This window comes from Bombina bombina, chromosome 2, assembly GCF_027579735.1.
Source record: "Bombina bombina isolate aBomBom1 chromosome 2, aBomBom1.pri, whole genome shotgun sequence".
NCBI classification, from domain to species: domain Eukaryota; kingdom Metazoa; phylum Chordata; class Amphibia; order Anura; family Bombinatoridae; genus Bombina; species Bombina bombina.
Window position 1 is genome coordinate 290,976,427 of NC_069500.1, and position 22,648 is coordinate 290,999,074.

A 22,648-nucleotide genomic window follows, 5' to 3' on the forward strand; every position below is an offset into this window, starting at 1 on the left:
TGTTTGTTGTCTATTCTGGAAAGCGGAGAGGTCAAAAGGCTACGGCTACCTCTCTTTCTTTTTGGCTGAAAAGCATCATCCGCTTGGCTTATGAGACTGCTGGCCAGCAGCTTCATGAAAGGATTACTGCTCACTACTAGAGCAGTGGCTTCCACATGGGCTTTTAAAAATGAGGCTTCTGTTGAACAGATTTGTAAGGCGGCGACTTGGTCTTCGCTTCATACTTTTTCCTAATTTTCCAAATTCGATTCTTTCTTCGGAGGCTATTTTTGGGAGAAAGGTTCTACAAGCAGTGGTGCCTTCCGTTTAGGTACCTGTCTTGTCCCTCCTTTCATTCGTGTCCTAAAGCTTTGGTATTGGTATCCCACAAGTATTGGATGAATCCATGGACTCGATACATCTTGCAAGAGAAAACAGAATTTATGCTTACCTGATAAATTTCTTTCTTTTGCCATGTATCGAGTCCACGGCCCGCCCTGTCTATTTAAGACAGGTAGTATATTTATTTAAAAAAACTTCAGTCACCTCTAACTTCCTAACCTTCGGTCGAATGACTGGGGGGTGGAGCTAAGGGAGGAGCTATATAGACAGCTCTGCTTTGAGTGCTCTCTTTGCCACTTCCTGTTGGGAAGGAGAATATCCCACAATTATTGGATGAATCCGTGGACTCGATACATCGCAAGAGAAAGAAATTTATCAGGTAAGCATAAATTCTCAACAACTAGTACGCTTAGTGACAGCAAACGTCACCAGAGTACTTATAAGAGGCGCCTCGGAGCAGATAAGTGAAACACAGAAAAATATGATTACTACAGCAGTATGTAAGGATAACTAAGTAATTCGTTGTAGCATCAATAAGGCAACTATTTTACGCAAATATATAAAACTCCAATAATATACCAGGATATAAGGCAAAACGAAAACAATAAGGACAAAAGCAGGGAAATAAAGGGATATACAGACTGTGTATTCCTGTGAATATAATCATGTAAAAAGTCCTGCTATATGCAATTCCAGGAGGTTTCAAGTGAAGTGCATCCGGGATTGGTAGGCCGCTCCTCCAGGGTGTCGTGCCACAACACAGATAAGAAATCTAAGAAGAACAGAATAGAGGGCGCCACATAGTGCAGATCATAAACAACTTGGAATGGGTAGCGATAGGAACTAAAGAATCCTACTCACACAATGTAAAGCACTGAAGTGCAATACCAGCAGTCCGGAACCACACGTCGTACGGTAGACCAGAGGAAGAAGTCACCAATAGGGATCCTCGTCTCACCAGGGAGAGTCCAAAGATGCCCAGAGTGGAATGGTAGATAAACCAGTATAGCAATGATCAGCCAGCTGGTCCAGAGACTTTATCGCAAATCTGGGCTTTTGTGTTTTGGGATTTTCTTTTAGATATTTGCCCTGCAACATCCCATACTGTAATCACAAGAACCACATTAAAGCTGACATTTAGGCCATGGACATGTGATAATTGTAATTTTATCTCTGCACCTAGAGAGGATTAAATGCTTTCTGCATAACTCAGGGCACTGACCCCCACCTCTACATATACACAGTGATTGCTTGATCAGTGCAGAAGTTTATTTGATATTGTCCCTTAATTGGCTACAGTAAAATAAACCCTCAGGTGGCTTTTAATGTGTGTGTCCCTGTAGTGCAAAACAATAAATATTTCACACACAAATATTGCAGTTTTAAAACCATTTATTTTGCAAAACTTTTGAGACACATTGACTAATTTCTAATGCATGTATAAAAATTTACTTAAATGTCAAAAATGATTAAAAGTTGGTTTCAATCCATCATATACTTGCATCACTATGGACCATGTTATAGCAAACTCTGACATTCAAGTGCTAATATTGGGTCAAACCATATTATGTTTTGATTCTTTCCCCAGAACTTAACACTATTTCTATCAGGTGAAAAATATGCTTTAACATGGTCTTGTGGGCTCACATGCTTTGGCTTAAATATTCCACTAAGACACCCTTCTCATATATGTTTGCGGATGGTGCTCAGGTATCTGCTTTGCAACCACCCATTAAAGGGGCAGTCAAGTCAAAATTAAAATGTCATGATTCAGATAAAGCATGCAATTTTAAGGAACTTTCCAATTTACTTTTATCATTAAATTTGCTTTGTTCGCTTGACATTCTTTGTTTAAAGCTAAACCTAGGTAGGCTCGTATGCTAATTTCAAAGCCCTTGATGGCCATTGGCCGTCTCTTATCTCAATGCATTTTGACAGTTTTTCAAAGCTAGACAGCGCTAGTTCATTTGTGTCATATAGATGACTGTGCTCACCCCTGTGTAGTTGTTTATGAGTTAGCACTGACTGGCTAAAATGCAAGCCTGTCAAAAGAACTGAGATATGGGGGCAGTCTGCAGAGGCTTTAAATACAAGGTAATCACAGAGGTAAAAAGTGTATTAACATAATAGTAACATAATAGTGTTGGTTATGCAAAACTGAAGAATAGGTAATAAAGGATTATCTATCTTTTCAAACAGTAAAAATGTTGTTGTATGAATAGGCTTTATTTCTCCTTTATGGAATGATATGGTTGTAGGTATGCTGCAGTGGTTAAAGAAAACGGTGTATGTGGAAGTTTTTTCTTTCTTTTTCTCCAGTTATTGAGACCTTATACAGTTTTCACGTATACAATTTTGTTTTAGATTGTCCATACTGACATACTTTTTGCTTGAGGTTGTGATCATATTGATATCTTAAAGGGACAGTAAACCTTAAAAATAATGTTATATAATTCTGCACATAGTGCAGAATTATATAACATTATTTAAGTGCTATAGTTCTAAACGGCTTTTTTCTCTTCAAATAAGTAAAAATTACGGCGCTTTTACAGACCCGCTCTCTGCTCTCTGCTGAGCGGGTCTGTACTATTCAGTCAGCGCATCGGGCCAGCTGTATAGTCACAGCCCGGCCCGACCGCGCCATAAGATTAAGTGCAGCTCGCTCCTGTGACAGGAGCGAGCTGCACTTAGTGCTATGGTGCGGTCGGGCCGGGCTGTGACTATACAGCTGGCCCGATGCGCTGACTGAATATTACAGACCCGCTCAGCAGAGAGCGGGTCTGTAAAAGCGCCGTAATTTTTACTTATTTGAAGAGAAAAAAGCCGTTTAGAACTATAGCACTTAAATAATGTTATATAATTCTGCACTATGTGCAGAATTATATAACATTATTTTTAAGGTTTACTGTCCCTTTAATCTAATAAAATAATGTGATTTCATTTACTTTGCTTGTCTGTTGTGCAAATTCTATTGTTTCTATTACATTGAAAATTTAAATAAAAATATAGCTAAAAAAGGGGGCGGAGCCTACACTTGGAGCGGCAGGACGTGTCTATGTGAAGCTCCTGCTTATATTTTATTGAAATCTGCTATCTAGTCAATTATAAAGGAAAATATTATAGTAATACTCCTCTATTTGGAAGCAGGAATAGTCTCTACACTTTGACAGAGTTAAGGAGCTGATAAACTGACAAGCCTGACCTATGCTCTCCAAGTAAGCAGCACATCATTTTCTCTAACTAGGCCATACTTGACTTATCGTCAGAAAGATGCGTGGCTGAGGATCCTGCACATATTCTCCCCCCCCCCCCCAAGGTTTCTGGGTTACAAAGTACGCAGATACTTTTGGCACATCAAACATCCTAGCAAGATTACTATTTCTTTTGGGGAACCTTAGACAGTGTTTTTACTGAAGCATTGCAAGTATCGCTATCTTTTTCTAAAATGGCGGTACTAGATGTATGGGAACATCGCATGCAAGATATCCTGGACAGCTATCTATGTGAATTGACATGGGATCTGCACGAACTATTAAGACCACTGCTCCAGAGTGTATCACCGAGTCATATAGTCCCTCAGGAGAGCAGGAGAGACACCGGCACTGGAGATCAGATGATCATAGTCCACCATGTCCCACATGGGACAGTGAGACCGAGCTCGTTATTTACCATGGCGGGTGATGAATATCCGGCTCTCACTTGCAAGGATGTGACTCTAGATACCGAGGATCAGTCACAGGGTACACTGACTGTGCAGTTTGATGAGGTTCCTGGCCCCTGTGTGGCTGCGGTTTACTCAAGCCTTTATTATACATGGCAAGGGATCGCAGGATATGGAGAGGTCGTGCAGGCCTTCAATTGTGAGATATTTTGACCTAAGTGTGGTAATCTGCCTCTTCTTCATCTAAATGGTGACAATGATACAAATAATTTGGAGTGGACACCAACCTGGTGGCAAGTATATACCTCAGTATTCAACCCATAGAAGTGGGAAAAGAGGGACATTGTTATTCAAGTTTTTCACAAGGGGACTCATTCAGTCATGCAGGCAAGTTTATTCAGAGATCTACTGCGGCCCTGTATATTCTGCTCCCCATAACATTGCCCTGAGAACCGGTGTGGGCAGTTGTGCATTTATGTTTATCTACCCAGATATCATTAAGACATGTTTTCTACAGTTAATGCTAGTTATATGTTTAAAGTTGAGGCAGCACACTTTACTCCCATATTTTAATGTGTTAACAGTATATGGTCTCATTTAGTTAGACGTTATAGGTTTACCTCAACAATACTTTTTTTCCCATAGCATTCGATTGTTCTCATAGATGTCTTATGTATATACTCCCGAAAGGGAGATTAGTTGCTAACAATATTTGTTTTTGTTTGTATTTCATATATGTGTGTATAGGGGCTTATGAGTGTGATACAAGCTATATAGCAATCATCTTCCCCCTCATGCTGTGTTAACGGTTTAGACTGTGCTATTTTATAATCCTTATGAGATGGAAATTCTCTAAGCAACATTACTGGCTAAGGTTTCAAACCCAAGCTCCTTTTAGGTATTTATTTGTGTAACCAATGGAAGTGCATTCCTTTGTTAGGATGGCGGCTCCCCTATAGTTCTCATATTCCACCATCTTTCCCCTCTAGAGAATTAACTAAGGATGGGCTGGGTAATCGACAATTATAAATATTCCTGTGGGCTTATGTATAGGGGGGAGTCTGCTGCCTATGGCCGGGGTAGTGGATTCTCCTATGTCTCTGCTGATGTCAGCCCTATTTAACTTAATTTAAACTAATCCATTTTTGCAACCTTAATAGAAGGTTTTAATTACTTAGCCACAATATCACCCTAACCAGCCATCTTCACCCTATATATCTTTTTACCCGTATTGTCGGCAGTCTAGCTTACATGTTGAATCACACACAGCTTATCCTACTGTTAGCTAACTTGAGATGATTCTTTTTCATAATCCTTATATAACATTATCGCAACCTTTCTATTCATATGTTCTACGTTGAGGAGTAAAATTTTCCCCTTATATTTTATTCTCTTACCATCTACCCTCGGTATTAGTGTTAAAAATATTGTTATAGTTCATATGGAGCCTTTATAGCTTATTATTATAATGCTTCCTAACTTCTCATGCTTCCCTATTTTTATATCCCATATCATACGCTTTATAGAGCTATATAATACTCACATCATATACTAAAAGTAAGCGAGTACCATCTCTTCCCCCATCCCATATTACTTTTGCATATAAAAAATCCCCCCCCCCCAGAAAATTATAAAACCCTGAGGTATTCCAGCTGATACCCAAGAGAGGTCTCCTTGTTTCAGATTACCGTCCTCTACTTATACCCACTTTTAAGCATTTGAGGTCCGAGAGTGACCTATTGAGTCATGTTTGGAAGGTTTAAAAAAAAAAATATATATAGCTAAAAAAGGCATTAAATCAACCTAACCACAACAATGTATTTCATTTTTTTCCATTTTGTAAGTACAGTACAGATATGAGGTATACATTGATCAGAAAGAGCATGCGATTTTAAACAACTTTCCAATTTACTCCTATTATCAATTTTACTTCATTCTCTTGGTTTCTTTTTTTGTTGAAAAGCAGGAACATATGCTTAGGAGCCGGCCCATTATTGGAGCACTATATGGCAGCAGTTTTGCAAGATTGTTATCCATTTGTAAGCGCTCTAGATAGCAGCACTATTTCCTGCTGTGTACTGCTCCAGATACCTACCTAGTTTTCTCTTCAATGGAGAATATCATGGGATTCAAGTAAATTTGATAACAAAAGTAAATGGGAAACCTTTTTAAAATGGTACGCTCTGTCTGAATCACAAAATAAAACTTTTGGGTTTTATATCCCTTTAACCTATAATTTCATTATATGTGCAAAGCATTCCAGTGACTACATAATCAATGAAGGGCTTGTATTTAAATAAATGAAAACTAAATAAAGTACTATATGGAGCTGAAATGTTATGTTTTTTTACAGGTGAGATGACATCAGAGGCTACAGTGGCGGATGTTCTTGATAAAGGCTCAGGGGCTGTGATTTTATTGGATGGTAAGTTTATTTTTGTAAAGGTACATACATTTGTTTAAATACAGAAGCAAATAATACAGGGTGAACACTAGTTTGCTTAACTTAATTTGTTTGTGTAATTATTGTGTTTGGCCCTCACTCCTTAGGGAGGCTAAAAAGTAAACGCATAACTTAGGTTTACATAATGTAATACATTGCCTAAAATAGCTTTTTTGTTTGCAGCAGGTTTAGGTTATAGAATTTGCCTTTTTGGCCTCTCTAGCGAGCGTTTGTATTGTGGTGTAAAACTCCTTTGCAATATACTTTTATTATTTATTTTGCTCCTTTTCACTGTAATTTATTTGTGAAAATTAAGTTTTTTCACGTGACTAACCCCATCTGTCCCTAATTGGCTTTAGAAGAGAAGTTAGATAAATACTGCAAAACAATGGATACAAATAATGTTACATAATCCTAATAATAAACCAACATGTTTTTTGTTTTTTTTGAGTATCGTCACCGGTCACCAATAGAGTTTTTTGGGTTGTCCTAATAAGGCCAATAAACTTCCTGTAAATTTTAAATTTAAGTAGCTTTAAAATAACTTTTATTGTTTACAAACAAATATGTATTTTTATTATGCTTCATTGCATGTTTGATTATTCATTTTGTGTTTGTCCTTTTAATAACAAGTCAGTTCATAGCCGTGAAGGAAAGTCATATCCAAGCTTTAATTTCAGTTGAGATGTGTTAACTTTTGTTCGTACAGGGCTATACGGTTTGTTCTCACGTTTTCTCCTTTATACAGCTCTCTGTCAAAAGCATTTCACGCCAATGCATTTTGCAGTAAGAATAACTAGTGAAGCATAAAATATCACTTTTTTGATCAAACTGACCATTGCTTCAGTAAGAAGAAAATGGGGCATGGTCTGTTTAAATAGGCATACAAAGAGGGCCATACTGTGTTTGTTTTTGAGGTAATTGTTTTTTTTGTATTGCCATTTCTATACTGCTATATCTTACCTTGATAACATATTTTGACAGCACATGACAAGATTTTTTTTAAAATAGTTTAACTGAAATATTAAACTTTCCACACACAAACCAATTATAATATTAAGCAATCCTATATCCAATTACTTTTAATTAAAAAAAAATATATAACACTTTACATCTCTTAAAGAGATACGAAACCCATTTTTCCCCTCTGATTTAGATAGATCATACAATTTTAAACAACTTTCCAATTTACTTATGTTAACCAATTTGCTTTATTCTCTTGGTATCTTTTGTTAAATTAGCACTAATGCGCTACTGGGAGCTAGCTGAAAGTTAATGACAAGAGTTATATATGTGCAGCCTCCAATCAACAGCTTCTGAGCCTACCTAGGTATACTTTTTCAACAAAGAATACAAATAGAAAAAAAAAATAGATAATAGAAATATATTGGAAAGTTATTTAAATTCCATGCGCTATCTGAATTATGAAAGGAAAATATTTGGTTTCATATCCCTTTAACTGAACCTCCCTATTGTCAACCCCCTGCACTAGAATTGTATCAAACCCTGTCCTTGTCTGCATTGACATCACTGTATTACTATCTGTTCGATTAAACCTTCTCTGTGTATTTAGTTATAAAGCTATATGAATTGCTGCAGTCCTGATAAAGAGAATAAACCCTTAAAAGCTTGCCTTGCAATGTTAGCCTTGCATTTGCTTCTGATGATACTATATTTTTTATCTGGATTATACTGTGCTGTTAATTGCTAACGCTATCCTTTAGAAATGAACGGTATGAATAAAGAGATCTTGTAGATCCTTTTGGTACACACAGATCTTCCTTATTCTCTGTTGAAATTGCTAGACAGGTTAAAAACATCTGCTGTTGAAGTTTACTGTACATTTATAGAAGTAACCGGGTTCATTTAATATTTTAGTGCACACTTACTGCGGCAAAGAACTTATCTGTTACAACCAGTTTTCCGTGTTTGTGGTTGGAGCTGGAGGATTTGGTGGAAAAAGATCATCAACCAAGGCTAAGGTTTGTAAACATGTAGCATTTGTTATTGTTAAACAGATCTAAAATTATGCAGATGAGCATCCATTTAAGATAAAAAGAATCACTCTTTTTTTTTTAATGAACAATATTTTTATTAGTATTTCATCAACAAGGATCAGTCAACGTTTCGGTCCTCACAGGGACCATTGTCAAGACTGTTTCGTAGTCAATATACATGGAATATGCTTCTTTGAAGTTTCTAGCTATCTACCATAGAGAGCACCCAGGCAATTGCCTATGCAGTGAAATACATGGTCATATACCGTATTCCTTTTTATAACCCTTATAAATATATTTTATGAATATTTAAATTACTCATTTGTATTAGATACTGTTTATGAGTGTAACAGTTTATTTTTTTTTTATGAAAAAAAGTTTTTATTGATTTTTCAACAGTTTACAAATTACAAGTAGCAAATCAGACCAACCGCATTACATTTTCAAACATTTTACAAATCTTCTTACCACCATCTGAGATGACCAAAGGTACTTAGCCCATTTGGAGGAGGACCCGGCCAGTGAAGATACTAGTGTATTCCCTGAGCAATTTATCTGAAATTCTGACCCCTGCCCAAGGGAAGATTGGATTCGACTTTATGAACAAAAAAAATGGGGAAATAAAGAATCACTCTTTTTATAGTTAATACAAATTGAATACTGTTGAGAATGACATGAGTTTTGGATTTTTTTTTCTGTAAACTGACTGCTAGAACTATCTAGCGGAGTAGGATGCAGCAGGAGCTGTCTATCTCGGAAGCATCAACGGTCTCTGCTGAGAGTTGTTTGGACAAAAATAATATGTCACAAAGGCTTATACATTTGCTGTAGGTTTATAGAGACTGTAATGATTAGCAGGACTAATTTAATTTATTAAACAAATTGCTGGAAATAAATATAATTAACCCTACTTTATTTGTTGGTGTCACCTAAATGTATATTACCTAGAGATAAGAAATTGTTAAAGCCAATAATTAGATTAATGCAAGTCACTAAGAGCTAACTGTTTTACTTATAAAGATTCCTTCAATTGGTTTTGTTGCTACATGCAAATTTCTATTCATCATTTTAAAACTAAAGAACAATACAGTGAATGGGAACAATATATTTAATTTCTAGGTAGAGTTGACGAGCCACCTAAATTTATGGCTTCAGGAACATGAGTGTTGATTTACAGACAACCTCTGGAGTTTTGTTTATATGCAGTATGTAAAATGTACTCGCATATCAGAGAAAATTGTAGTATTTTGAGGAAAACCTCCTTGAAAATGTCAGAAATATAAACACCAGTTATCCAGGAAAGCTCTGATAAAGGTTATAAGGTACGGTTATTTGTATAGCCTGGCAATTAAGAGAGCTGTTTATCCTAATGTGGAAAAGCTGATCTGAAGGTTTACAAAAAAAATGATTAAAGAATTTATGAAATCTCATTTCATTTCAAACTTGTTGAATTTGTCATTGTTCTGTCCTGGGAATAGAAAACAACATAGCACTTGTGTGTATAAGTCACATGAAATACTGAAGTTGTTAGTACTATTCGGGTGGATTTAAATAATTATTTAAATCAGTAGTCAGTCAGACGGATTTAAAATAAATTTAAATCATGTTTTTCACTTTTAGAATAATAACTTTTCAGATTATTTTCCAGCTATATCAAACCATTACTGATTTGTTTATATATCATTAGATATGCATAGATAGATCATTGAAATGAATGAAATTATTGGGAGATGAACTATCTCCAGTTAGTAGGTTACTCATTCATATTTGTTTAACTTTTCAGCTTTTTAAATAAAAAATTTTAACTAAAGAAATTTATTTTACTAAAACAATAACAATAAATGTAATTTTTAATACTTGCCCCTTACACTTGTGCAGATCTATTTCACTCCAAACAATACTCTATTCATTGAGTTTCTTGAAACTTAGCACAGGAAAATATTCCCAAATCTGGAATTCAAAAATCCAAACTTATTCTAAAATCCAAACTTTTTCACTAATATTTAAAAAAAAAAATATATATATATATTTTCCCCGCCTGTAAGTCACTAAAGTATTAAAAAATGATATAAACTACCTTTAGTTACATGTATAAGCTGTAATATGAAATTAAAATATTGCCTAAATGACATAAGATATTGTTGTTTACACTTAATTCCGTCCCCTCTCCCAACTGTTTAGATATCCAAACCTTTTTGGGTCCCAAGCAGTTTGGATAAAGAGTTTTCTTTCCATATTTGTTTATTCTGTGTACATAGATTTGCAGGAGAGCAATGGCATTAAAGGGACATTAAAGTCAAAATAAACTTTCATGATCCAGAAAGAATATGCAATTTTTAACAATTTTCCAATTTACTTCTCTTATCTAATTTATTTTATTCTCCTGGTATCCATTGTTGACATACATGCATAGGTTGTCACTGTCTCACCCAATGTGTTTAGCTAGGCTCCAGTAGAACATTGCTTTCCTTCAACAAAGGATCTCCAGAGAATTAAGCAAATTTGATAATAAAAGTAAATCTGAAATCTGAAAAATTTATGCTCAATTTTTTAATAGGTCTTTTTCTCAACTCTGTTTATTTTGTAAAAAAATTTGCTGTAAAGAGTGGGCATGCTATTTCTACAGACACAAATTCACAATTTTGAGAACTACAAAACCAATCATGGGCTAGATTGCAACGGGCGCGCAATAAACAACCAGCCATTACAAGTGGCTGGTTATTGGTACCGCAAGCTTGCGGTAGCATTTTAGTGCTAATACAATTAATCAGAGATTAAAAAGTAACATTTAAAAAAATAAAATAACTGCACTTAGCAGTTTTTGGGGGCTAAAAGTAGCCGGTTGTGGGGTGTTTGCATTGCGCCTTACCTGAAATACCAAAGCACATTTGCAATATTTTGCACCCAACTTATAATCTGTCCCTATATGTGAAAATATCTTCAGGATAGAAAAAATGCCCAAAATAATTTGACAGAAATAGAATTAATTTAGATTTTTTTTTTTCTCAAAAAACATTTTATTAAAAAAAAATCCTATTTAAATAAAAGAAATATTATCTTACATAATAATAATAATAAAAAAAAAGATTTTTATTATTGATTTCTCTTGTTAAGTGTATCCAGTCCACGGATCATCCATTACTTGTGGGATATTCTCCTTCCCAACAGGAAGTTGCAAGAGGATCACCCACAGCAGAGCTGCTATATAGCTCCTCCCCTCTCTGCCATACCCAGTCATTCTCTTGCAACTCTCAACTAAGATGGAGGTCGTAAGAGGACTGTGGTGTTTTATACTTAGTTTATTTCTTCAATCAAAAGTTTGTTATTTTTAAATGGTACCGGAGTGTACTGTTTATCTCAGGCAGTATTTAGAAGAAGAATCTGCCTGCGTTTTTTATAATCTTAGCAGAAGTAACTAAGATCCTTTGCTGTTCTCACATATTCTGAGGAGTGAGATAACTTCAGAGGGGGAATAGCGTGCAGGTTTTCCTGTAATAAGGTATGTGCAGTTAAAATATTTTTCTATGGATGGAATTTGCTAGAAAATGCTGCTGATACCGAAGTAATGTAAGTAAAGCCTTAAATGCAGTGATAGCGACTGGTATCAGGCTTATTAATAGAAATACATACTCTTATAAAAGTGTATTTTAAAACGTTTGCTGGCATGTTTAATCGTTTTTTACATATGTTTGGTGATAAAATTTATTGGGGCCTAGTTTTTTCCACATGGCTGGCTTGAATTTTGCCTAGAAACAGTTCCCTGAGGCTTCCCACTGTTGTAATATGAGTGGGAGGGGCCTATTTTGGCGTTTTTTTGCACAGCAAAAATTACAGACACAGACATCCAGCTTCTTCCTGCATGATCCAGGACTTCTCTGAAGGGCTCAAAAGGCTTCAAAAGTCGTATTGAGGGAGGTAAAAAGCCACAGTAGAGCTGTGGCAGTGGTTGTGACTGTTTAAAAAACGTTTTTGTCATTTGTTATTCCGTTTTTGGTATTAAGGGGTTAATCATACATTTGCAAGTGGGTGCAATGTTCTGCTAACTTATTACATACACTGTAAAAATTTTTGTTAATGTAACTGCATTTTTTCACTGTTATTTCAAAATTTGGGAAAATTTGTGTTTCTTAAAGGCGCAGTAACGTTTTTTATATTGCTTGTAAACTTGTTTTAAAGTGTTTTCCAAGCTTGCTAGTCTCATTGCTAGTCTGTTTAAACATGTCTGACACAGAGGAACCTACTTGTTCATTATGTTTGAAAGCCATGGTGGAGCCCCATAGTAGAATGTGTACTAAATGTATTGATTTCACCTTAAACAGTAAAGATCAGTCTTTATCTATAAAAGAATTATTACCAGAGGGTTCTGTCGAGGGGGAAGTTATGCCGACTAACTCTCCCCACGTGTCAGACCCTTCGCCTCCCGCTCAGGGGACGCACGCTAATATGGCGCCAATTACATCAGGGACGCCCATAGCGATTACCTTGCAGGACATGGCTGCAATCATGAATAATACCCTGTCAGAGGTATTATCTAGATTGCCTTAATTAAGAGGCAAGCGCGATAGCTCTGGGGTTAGGAGAGATACAGAGCGCGCAAATGCTGTTAGAGCCATGTCTGATACTGCGTCACAGTATGCAGAACATGAGTACGGAGAGCTTCAGTCTGTGGGTGACATCTCTGACTCGGGGAAACCTGATTCAGAGATTTCTAATTTTAAATTTAAGCTTGAGAACCTCCGTGTATTGCTTGGGGAGGTATTAGCTGCTCTGAATGACTGTAACACAGTTGCAATTCCAGATAAATTGTGTAGGCTGGATAGATACTATGCGGTGCCGGTGTGTACTGACGTTTTTCCTATACCTAAAAGGCTTACAGAAATTATTAGCAAGGAGTGGGATAGACCCGGTGTGCCCTTTTCCCCACCTCCTATATTTAGAAAAATGTTTCCAATAGACGCCACTACACGGGACTTATGGCAGATGGTCCCTAAGGTGGAGGGAGCAGTTTCTACTTTAGCAAAGCGTACCACTATCCCGGTTGAGGACAGTTGTGCTTTTTCAGATCCAATGGATAAAAAATTGGAGGGTTACCTTAAGAAAATGTTTATTCAACAAGGTTTTATTTTACAGCCCCTTGCATGCATTGCGCCTGTCACTGCTGCGGCGGCATTCTGGTTTGAGGCCCTGGAAGAGGCCATCCAGACAGCTCCATTGAATGAAATTATTGACAAGCTTAGAACGCTTAAGCTAGCTAACTCATTTGTTTCTGATGCCATTGTTCATTTGACTAAACTAACGGCTAAGAATTCCGGATTCGCCATCCAGGCGCGTAGGGCGCTATGGCTTAAATCCTGGTCAGCTGACGCGACTTCAAAGTCTAAATTACTCAACATTCCTTTCAAGGGGCAGACCTTATTCGGGCCTGGCTTGAAGGAAATTATTGCTGACATTACTGGAGGCAAGGGTCATACCCTTCCTCAGGACAGGGCCAAATCAAAGGCCAAACAGTCTAATTTTCGTGCCTTTTGAAATTTCAAGGCAGGAGCAGCATCAACTTCCTCCACTTCAAAACAAGAGGGAACTGTTGCTCATTCCAGACAGGCCTGGAAACCTAACCAGTCCTGGAACAAGGGCAAGCAGGCCAGAAAGCCTGCTGCTGCCCCCAAGACAGCATGAAGGAACGGCCCCCTATCCGGAAACAGATCTAGTGGGGGGCAGACTTTCTCTCTTCGCCCAGGCGTGGGCATGAGATGTTCAGGATCCCTGGGCGTTGGAGATCATATCTCAGGGATATCTTCTGGACTTCAAAGCTTCTCCTCCACAAGGGAGATTTCATCTTTCAAGGTTATCAGCAAACCAGATAAAGAAAGAGGCATTCCTAAGCTGTGTGCAAGACCTCCTAGTAATGGGAGTGATCCATCCAGTTCCGCGGACGGAACAAGGACAGGGATTTTTTTCAAAAAAGAGGGAACCTTCAGACCAATCTTGGATCTAAAGATCTTAAACAAATTCCTCAGAGTTCCATCATTAAAAATGGAAACTATTTGGACCATCCTATCTAAGAGGGTCAGTACATGACCACAGTGGACTTAAAGGATGCCTACCTTCACATACCGATTCACAAAGATCATCATCGGTTCCTAAGGTTTGCCTTTCTAGACAGGCATTACCAATTTGTAGCTCTTCCCTTCGGGTTGGCCACTGCCCCGAGAATTTTTACAAAGGTTCTGGGCTCACTTCTGGGGGTTCTAAGACCACGAGGCATAGCGGTGGCTCCGTATCTAGACGACATCCTGATACAGGCGTCAAACTTTCAAATTGCCAAGTCTCATACAGAGATAGTTCTGGTGTTTCTGAGGTCGCATGGGTGGAAAGTGAATGTGGAAAAGAGTTCTCTATCACCACTCACAAGAGTCTCCTTCCTAGGGACTCTTATAGATTCTGTAGAGATGAAAATTTACCTGACGGAGTCCAGGTTATCAAAACTTCTAAATGCTTGCCGTGTCCTTCATTCCATTCCACGCCCGTCAGTGGCTCAGTGCATGGAAGTAATCGGCTTAATGGTAGCGGCAATGGACATAGTGCCATTTGCGCGCCTGCATCTCAGACCGCTGCAATTATGCATGCTAAGTCAGTGGAATGGGGATTACTCAGATTTGTCCCCTCTACTAAATCTGGATCAACTGGTGGCTTTCTCGGGTCCATCTGTCCAAGGGTATGACCTTTCACAGGCCAGATTGGACGATTGTAACAACAGATGCCAGCCTTCTAGGTTGGGGTGCAGTCTGGAACTCCCTGAAGGCTCAGGGATCGTGGACTCAGGAGGAGAAACTCCTCCCAATAAATATTCTGTAGTTAAGAGCAATATTCAAGGCTCTTTTAGCTTGGCCTCAGTTAGCAACACTGAGGTTCATCAGATTTCAGTCGGAGAACATCACGACTGTGGCTTACATCAACCATCAAGGGGGAACCAGGAGTTCCCTAGCGATGTTAGAAGTCTCAAAGATAATTCGCTGGGCAGAGTCTCACTCTTGCCACCTGTCAGCGATCCACATCCCAGGCGTAGAGAACTGGGAGACGGATTTTCTAAGTCGTCAGACTTTTCATCCTGGTCCATCGTTGGGGCAAACCAGAACTGGATCTCATGGCGTCAAGCTTCCTTGTTACGGATCCAGGTCCAGGGACCCGGGAGCAACGCTGATAGATGGTCTAGCAGCTCCTTGGTTCTTCAACCTGGCCTATGTGTTTCCATTGTTTCCTCTGCTCCCTCGACTGATTGCCAAAATCAAACAGGAGAGAGCATTGGTGATTCTGATAGCGCCTGCGTGGCCACGCAGGACCTGGTATGCAGACCTAGTGGACATGTCATCTCTTCCACCATGGACTCTGCCTCTGAGGCAGGACCTTCTAATACAAGGTCCTTTCAATCATCCAAATCTAATTTCTCTGAGACTGACTGCATGGAGATTGAACGCTTGATTCTATCAAGGTGTGGCTTCTCCGAGTCAGTCATTGATACCTTAATACAGGCTCAGAAGCCTGTCACCAGGAAAATCTACCATAAGATATGGCGTAAATATCTTTATTGGTGTGAATACAAGAGTTACTCATGGAGTAAGGTTAGGATTCCTAGGATATTGTCCTTTCTCCAAGAGGGTTTGGACAAAGGCTTATCAGCTAGTTCTTTAAAAGGACAGATCTCTTCTCTGTCTATTCTTTTGCACAAGCGTCTGGCAGAAGTTCCAGACGTCCAGGCATTTTGTCAGGCTTTGGTTAGGATTAAGCCTGTGTTTAAAACTGTTGCTCCCCCGTGGAGCTTAAACTTGGTTCTTAAAGTTCTTCAGGGAGTTCCGTTTAAACCCCTTCATTCCATTGATATTAAACTTTTATCTTGGAAAGTTCTGTTTTTGATGGCTATTTCCTAGGCTCGAAGAGTCTCTGAGTTATCTGCCTTACATTGTGATTCTCCTTATCTGATTTTTCATTCAGACAAGGTAGTTCTGCCTACCAAACCTGGGTTTTTACCTAAGGTGGTTTCTAACAGGAATATCAATCAAGAGATTGTTGTTCCATCATTGTGTCCTAATCCTTCTTCAAAGAAGGAACGTCTTTTGCATAATCTGGACGTAGTCCGTGCCTTGAAGTTTTACTTACAGGCTACTAAAGATTTTCGTCAAACATCTGCCCTGTTTGTCGTTTACTCTGGACAGAGGAGAGGTCAAAAAGCTTCGGCAACCTCTCTCTCCTTTTGGCTTCGGAGCATAATACGTTTAGCCTATGAGAATGCTGGACAGCAGCCCCCTGAAAGGATTACAGCTCATTCTACTAGAGCTGTGGCTTCCACCTGGCCCTTTAAAAATGAGGCCTCTGTTGAACAGATTTGCAAGGCTGCGACTTGGTCTTCGCTTCACACCTTTTCAAAATTTTACAAATTTGACACTTTTGCTTCTTCGGAGGCTGTTTTTGGGAGAAAGGTTCTACAGGCAGTGGTTCCTTCCGTTTAAGTTCCTGCCTTGTCCCTCCCATCATCCGTGTACTTTAGCTTTGGTATTGGTATCCCACAAGTAATGGATGATCCGTGGACTGGATACACTTAACAAGAGAAAACATAATTTATGCTTACCTGATAAATTTATTTCTCTTGTAGTGTATCCAGTCCACGGCCCGCCCTGTCCTTTTAAGGCAGGTCTAAATTTTAATTAAACTACAGTCACCACTGCACCCTATGGTTTCTCCTTTCTCGGCTTGTTTCGGTCGCATGACTGGATATGGCAGTGAGGGGAGGAGCTATATAGCAGCTCTGCTGTGGGTGATCCTCTTGCAACTTCCTGTTGGGAAGGAGAATATCCCACAAGTAATGGATGATCCGTGGACTGGATACACTACAAGAGAAATAAATTTATCAGGTAAGCATAAATTATGTTTTTTATCCACTCTGATACTATTTGTGTTTTTGTTATTTTACGTTTATTTGAATAAGGGTTAATTTATGTGGTGGTTGTAAGGGAATTTTAAATATTTGCTATTTGTATGGTTAAAAACTGTTTTATGCATACAGAGATTTTATACTGAATAGGAAGTTTTACGATTTTAATACTTTTATATAGAATTGTTTATAGAGACAGATTTGGAAATTGTGTTTTCTTATGGTAATGAGAGCAAATATGACAGTACTGTAAAATGTTTTTAAATGATTATGGAAAATCATGAAGAAAAACTTTCTTTAGTGGAAATATTTCAGTTCTGTCTCAAACTAATGAAATACAGATATTAGTCAGCACTAACACATTGCCATACCAACTGTGCTTTCTAATGTTGACACAGATGATAATATACATTATTGATCATTTCCTCTGTGTGGCAACAAAACAGGACAAATCCACAAATGTACCTAAACTGGCCTCAATCAAATGATTTAAATGTTACATACATTGCTATGATTATACAACTTATGTGTGCCATCGGATGAGAAGGGCTGATGCACTCAAAAAATCTATTGCTTGATATGGAAGTACCATATGTAGAACTTACTGTAGCTATAAGGTGGCAGGCAGCCAATGGCTTCTATCAGCAATTGCTATTCATTCAGAAACTTTGGGGTATATTGTAGTCATGTTGAAAAGCTTAAAGGGACAGTTAACCATAGAACTGTTATTGTTTTAAAAGATAGATAATCCCTTTATTACTCATTCCCCAGTTTTGCATAACCAACACAGTTATATTAATATACCTATATTTTTTTACCTCTGTGATTACCTTGTATCTAGGAACCTTCTTCCAGCCCCCTGATCACATGACTGTTACCGTTTATTTTAAATTTAGCATTGTATTGTGCTAGATCTTAAATAACTTTCTGTGCCTGAACACTGTGTTATCTATATAGCCCACGTGTACTTTCTTTCTCTTTGTGTTGAAAAGAGATTTTAAAAGCATGTGATAAGAGGCAGCCCTCAAAGGCTTAGAAATTAGCATATGAGCTACCAATGTTTAGTTTAAACCAAGAATACCAAGAGAAAAAAGCAAATTTGATGATAAAAGTAAATTGTCAATTAAAATTAAAAGTCCTATATGAATAATGAAAGTTTAATTTATACTTGACTGTCCCTTTAATATTTTTTTCCCTACGAAATTAGTTATTAATGGCACATTTTACTCAAAAAATTATATCATGCAAATAAAAGGTCAGCATTTGGGCTATATATTGGAATCAGTAATTTCTGCAAACCAGATAAAGAGAGAGGCATTCTTACACTGTGTACGAGACCACCTAGTTATGGGAGTGATCATCCAGTTCCAAAGGAGGAACAGGGACAGGGTTTTTACTCAAATCTGTTTGTGGTTCCCAAAAAAAGAGGGAACCTTCAGACCAATTTTGGATCTAAAGATCTTAAACAAATTCCTCAGAGTTCCATCATTCAAGATGGAGACTATTCGTACCATCCTACCTATGATCCAGGAGGGTCAATATATGACTACAGTGGATTTAAAGGATGCTTATCTTCACATTCCGATACACAAAGATCATCATCGGTTTCTCAGGTTTGCCTTTCTAGACAGTCATTACCAGTTTGTAGCCCTTCCTTTTGGATTAGCTACAGCCCCAAGAATCTTTACGAAGGTTCTGGGGTCGCTTCTGGCGGTCCTAAGACCGCGGGGCATATCAGTGGCCCCTTATTTAGACGACATCCTGATACAGGCGTCAAACTTCCAAATTGCCAAGTCTCATACGGAAATAGTACTGGCATTTCTGAGATCGCATGGGTGGAAAGTGAACGAGGAAAAGAGTTCTCTATCCCCACTCACAAGAGTTTCCTTCCTAGGGACTCTGATAGATTCTGTAGAAATGAAAATTTACCTGACGGAGTCCAGGTTATCAAAGCTTCTAAATTCTTGCCGTGTTCTTCATTCCATTCCGCGCCCTTCGGTGGCTCAGTGCATGGAAGTAATCGGCTTAATGGTAGCGGCAATGGACATAGTGCCGTTTGCCAGCTTACATCTCAGACCGCTGCAACTATGCATGCTCAGTCAGTGGAACTGGGATTACACAGATTTGTCCCCTCTACTAAATCTGGATCAAGAGACCAGGGATTCTCTTTTCTGGTGGCTTTCTCGGGTCCATCTGTCCAAAGGTATGACCTTTCGCAGGCCAGATTGGACAACAGATGCCAGCCTTCTAGGTTGGGGTGCAGTCTGGAACTCCCTGAAGGCTCAGGGATCGTGGACTCAGGAGGAGACACTCCTTCCAATAAATATTCTTGAACTAAGAGCGATATTCAATGCTCTTCTGGCTTGGCCTCAGTTAGCAACTCTGAGGTACATCAGATTTCAGTCGGACAACATCACGACTGTGGCTTACATCAACCATCAAGGGGGAACAAGATGTTCCCTAGCGATGTTAGAAGTCTCAAAGATAATTCGCTGGTCAGAGATTCACTCTTGCCACCTATCAGCTATCCATATCCCAGGTGTAGAGAACTGGGAGGCGGATTTTCTAAGTCGTCAGACTTTTCATCCGGGAGAGTGGGAACTCCATCCGGAGGTGTTTGTCCAATTGATTCATCATTGGGGCAAACCAGAACTGGATCTCATGGCGTCTTGCCAGAACGCCAAGCTTCCACCGTTTCCTCTGCTCCCTCGACTGATTGCCAAGGTCAAGCAGGAGAGAGCATCGGTGATTTTGATAGCGCCTGCCTGGCCACGCAGGACCTGGTATGCAGATCCGGTGGACATGTCATCCTTTCCACCATGGACTCTGCCTCTGAGACAGGACCTTCTACTTCAGGGTCCTTTCAACCATCCAAATCTAATTTCTCTGAGACTGACTGCCTGGAGATTGAACGCTTTATTTTATCAAAGCGTGGCTTCTCCGAGTCAGTCATTGATACCTTAATACAGGCACGAAAGCCTGTTACCAGGAAAATTTACCATAAGATATGGCGTAAATATCTTTATTGGTGTGAATCCAAAGGTTACTCATGGAGTAAGGTCAGGATTCCCAGAATATTATCCTTTCTTCAAGATGGTTTGGAAAAAGGATTGTCAGCTAGTTCCTTAAAAGGACAGATTTCTGCTCTGTCTATTCTTTTGCACAAGCGTCTGGCAGATGTTCCAGACGTTCAGGCATTTTGTCAGGCTTTGGTTAGAATCAAGCCTGTGTTTAAACCTGTTGCTCCCCCATGGAGCTTAAATTTGGTTCTTAAGGTTCTTCAAGGAGTTCCGTTTGAACCTCTTCATTCCATAGATATCAAACTTTTATCTTGGAAAGTTCTTTTTTTTAGTAGCTATTTCCTCGGCTCGTAGAGTCTCCGAGTTATCTGCTTTACAATGTGATTCTCCTTATCGGATCTTCCATACGGATAAGGTAGTCCTGCGTACCAAACCTGGGTTTTTACCTAAGGTGGTATCTAACAAGAATATCAATCAAGAGATTGTTGTTCCATCCTTGTGTCCTAATCCTTCTTCAAAGAAGGAACGTCTATTACACAATCTGGACGCGGTTCGTGTAAGTTTTACTTACAAGCTACTAAAGATTTTCGTCAAACATCTTCTTTGTTTGTTGTCTACTCTGGACAGAGGAGAGGTCAAAAGGCTTCGGCAACCTCTCTTTCTTTTTGGCTAAGAAGCATAATCCGCTTAGCCTATGAGACTGCTGGACAGCAGCCTCCTGAAAGGATTACAGCTCATTCTACTAGAGCTGTGGCTTCAACTTGGGCCTTTAAAAATGAGGCTTCTGTTGAACAGATTTGCAAGGCGGCGACTTGGTCTTCGCTTCATACTTTTTCCAAATTCTACAAATTTGATACTTTTGCTTCTTTGGAGGCTATTTTTGGGAGAAAGGTTTTACAGGCAGTGGTACCTTCCGTTTAAGTACCTGCCTTGTCCCTCCCTTCATCCGTGTACTTTAGCTTTGGTATTGGTATCCCACAAGTAATGGATGATCCGTGGACTGGATACACCTTACAAGAGAAAACACAATTTATGCTTACCTGATAAATTTATTTCTCTTGTGGTGTATCCAGTCCACGGCCCACCCTGTCATTTTAAGGCAGGTAATTTTTTCATTTAAACTACAGTCACCACTGCACCCTATGGTTTCTCCTTTCTCTGCGTGTTTTCGGTCAAATGACTGGATATGGCAGTTAGGGGAGGAGCTATATAACAGCTCTGCTGTGGGTGTCCTCTTGCAACTTCCTGTTGGGAATAAGAATATCCCACAAGTAATGGATGATCCGTGGACTGGATACACCACAAGAGAAATAAATTTATCAGGTAAGCATAAATTGTGTTTTCTGCGCATAACATCTTACATTCGCCTATATTTTTATATGCATGTTTTTCTGGGTTATAAGTGTTTTGAGAAAAGTTTGCCACCTTTTAGTTGGTGAGAAAAAACTGTCAGATCTGTAGTACAATAATCTTTATAGAATTACGCTGGGATTAGAGAGACAATTTCATGAACGCCCATGTTCAGCCCATTTCAAGTAAAAACTACGCTTTGTATTTTGTACTTATAAGTATACATTTCTGTGTGTTTTTTGTGCACCCAGTCTACTTAAATTATGATTTACGCTGTGCATATTTAATACAATTTATTCATGCATGATTTACATTTAATTTTTACGTTTTTTATAAAGTTTTGTTTATGATGAAGAATTTTGTTATGATTTTTGATGCACCTTAACAATAATATCCTGTGTTTTTTTGTGTGAATAGTTCAGTTATTAGTTGTGTAAGATTCAAACATTATTTAATATTCTCACCAGCCCAAAGTCCTTTTCATCGGGCCCTCTGTCCTTCTGTTTGTACTGTACAGGGGAGTTCTTCAGATTTTGTTACAGGATTTAAAGAATTAGTGCGGTCCACTATGTCTGAGATGTTGGCAACCATGCTTCCTCCAAGTAAGCGCAAAAGGGTCTTTGACAAACAACCTACTGTTGATATACCTAGCCATTCTTAAAATCAGAAAAGAAAGAGGGAGGCGCAAACACCTCTAAATGCAGACTGTATGTACAAATGGTAATTTATTATGGTATTCACAATAAAACACTCACACTCAAGACCCTCAAACATATGAGGTATGTAAAAACACAGCAAACGTATGACACTCAAAGGTTCCTTAACGATCTGTTTAATCCAGCGTAAGAACAATCCTTTTAAAAGTTCCAATGTTCAGTCAGTAGCAAAAGAGTACTGTTAAATACACTGTAGAAAGTGCAAGTATCGTTC

General features: G+C 38.6%; 1 protein-coding gene across 2 annotated transcripts in view; it reads left to right on the forward strand.

The window, feature by feature from the left end:
- Positions 1–22,648, forward strand: part of HSD17B4 (hydroxysteroid 17-beta dehydrogenase 4) — a 790,821-nt gene that overhangs the window by 449,644 nt on the left and 318,529 nt on the right. For both annotated transcript variants that reach the window (XM_053701594.1, XM_053701593.1), the window contains exons 16-17: positions 6,336–6,407; positions 8,304–8,407. In XM_053701594.1, the coding sequence (XP_053557569.1) occupies positions 6,336–6,407; positions 8,304–8,407 (176 nt within the window). The remainder of the gene's footprint in view (positions 1–6,335; positions 6,408–8,303; positions 8,408–22,648) is intronic.